The sequence below is a fragment of the Poecilia reticulata genome, linkage group LG5 (genome assembly GCF_000633615.1).
Source record: "Poecilia reticulata strain Guanapo linkage group LG5, Guppy_female_1.0+MT, whole genome shotgun sequence".
NCBI lineage: Eukaryota > Metazoa > Chordata > Actinopteri > Cyprinodontiformes > Poeciliidae > Poecilia > Poecilia reticulata.
In genome coordinates this window covers 14279519-14281000 of record NC_024335.1, presented here as the reverse complement: position 1 = coordinate 14281000, position 1482 = coordinate 14279519, and the positions used below count along the sequence as shown (strand labels likewise).

The window sequence follows — 1482 nt, the reverse complement described above, 5'->3', positions numbered from 1 at the left end:
TGGGGCGGCAGCAGCATCAGCATCTCTCTGTTGTGTCTGTATTTGTCTGGCAGAGAAGGAGAACCCACTGGAGTCAAAGATGAACGATTAGATTAGAGAGAAGAAAACAAWATGTCACAAACATCACAAAATCCAAAACTTAAACACACAAAGCYTTTTCCTGTTGGTGTGTCTGAGGAGGAAATCTCCGTTTCATCAGTTTAGTGTTGTGACTGAGCTGCTCACCTCTCATTGTGGACGGGGTGGAGTTTATCATCTGAGAYGGAGCAGAGTGGGTGGAGCTAAGACTGGAAGAGGAGGGACTGGCCTGCAGAGAGAAACGAACACAGTTTATCTAAAATAATAACTACTGAGGGAGAAACTAATGTATTCCTGAATYAATATATTAGTATGAAGCTGGTGGGTTGAAAGGAATCAATGAAAATATGGTGACATCTGCTGGTAAACCTTAAGCATTACATCTGCATGAAATAAAGGTCAATAGCACAGAACTGCTGTAAAGAGAAACAAAACTGACCTGCATGCGATAGAAATCCTCTGGATGCTCCACCACCATGCCGTCCGCCAGGATCAGCAGGTTTCCTGCCTCACTGGAGTTGGAGGAGAGAGAAGGGGAGGAAATGCGAACTGGAGTCAAAACAGCAATGGGACTGGGAGAGGGAAAACCAGGAATATTGTAAATAAAATTAATAAAAGAGGAATTGAATTTGGAATAATCGGAAGGAAGAGGAAAACAGATGAAAGAGAGAGGAGCCATGCAGATTGCAGAACAACAAAAACGCAGGCAAAAAGAGCACAAAATATTCATGCAAGTGAAAAATGAAAATAATCAGCAGCAATCAGAACATGCAAGGAGTCAAATGCAGAGTGATATCAATTGGGGATGAAGACAGAGAGAGAAAATGGTGTAAGTTCAGGAAGTGATATGAACAGAAGACTGTAGAAGATTATAAGGAGAAACAGCAGATGGAAGCAGTGAATAGTAATTAAAGAGAAGAAGCTTTGTGTCTTTAAAAACTAAACTTCTTMAGAGTTTACCTCTGACAGWAAAACAYATTTGGCCTCTGCTGARTCAAATGCTAYACATTTTTTTTCATCCTGTATGCAGCTATGGAGGTGAAAGAATGACTATAAAGAAGGAATAAAGCTGACAAAGTTCACACTTTTTCACCTCTAATATGTTGAGCCATGAACAAGGTCTGTATACTAGTCTAAATTATCTACCAAAGGTTACTTTCGTTAAAATTATTTTGCAATTATTCATAAACCAGAAGCTTTTTGCCAATAAGTTAAAATATGAGGTGTTTAAATAAAAACAGGCAATACTATCCATCTTTAACTTAATTATGTCTTAAGCTCAAGCTGCAGACCTGCAGTTACTCTGGATGATGATGTGACAACAGGATTGTGTGACAGATGAGTTACAGTGTTAAAACTCACTCAAAGGTAATACAAAGCTGAACCATGTGTGTGTGTGTGTGT

General features: G+C 39.3%; 1 protein-coding gene across 1 annotated transcript in view; it reads right to left on the bottom strand.

Annotated features, from left to right (window-relative positions):
• Positions 1-1482, bottom strand: part of LOC103464845 (dedicator of cytokinesis protein 3-like) — a 162217-nt gene that overhangs the window by 3967 nt on the left and 156768 nt on the right. The window contains exons 47-49 of the mRNA XM_017304637.1: positions 518-826; positions 226-307; positions 7-67 (exon numbers count right to left, since the gene is read on the bottom strand). Coding sequence (XP_017160126.1) covers positions 7-67; positions 226-307; positions 518-826 — 452 coding nt within the window. The remainder of the gene's footprint in view (positions 1-6; positions 68-225; positions 308-517; positions 827-1482) is intronic.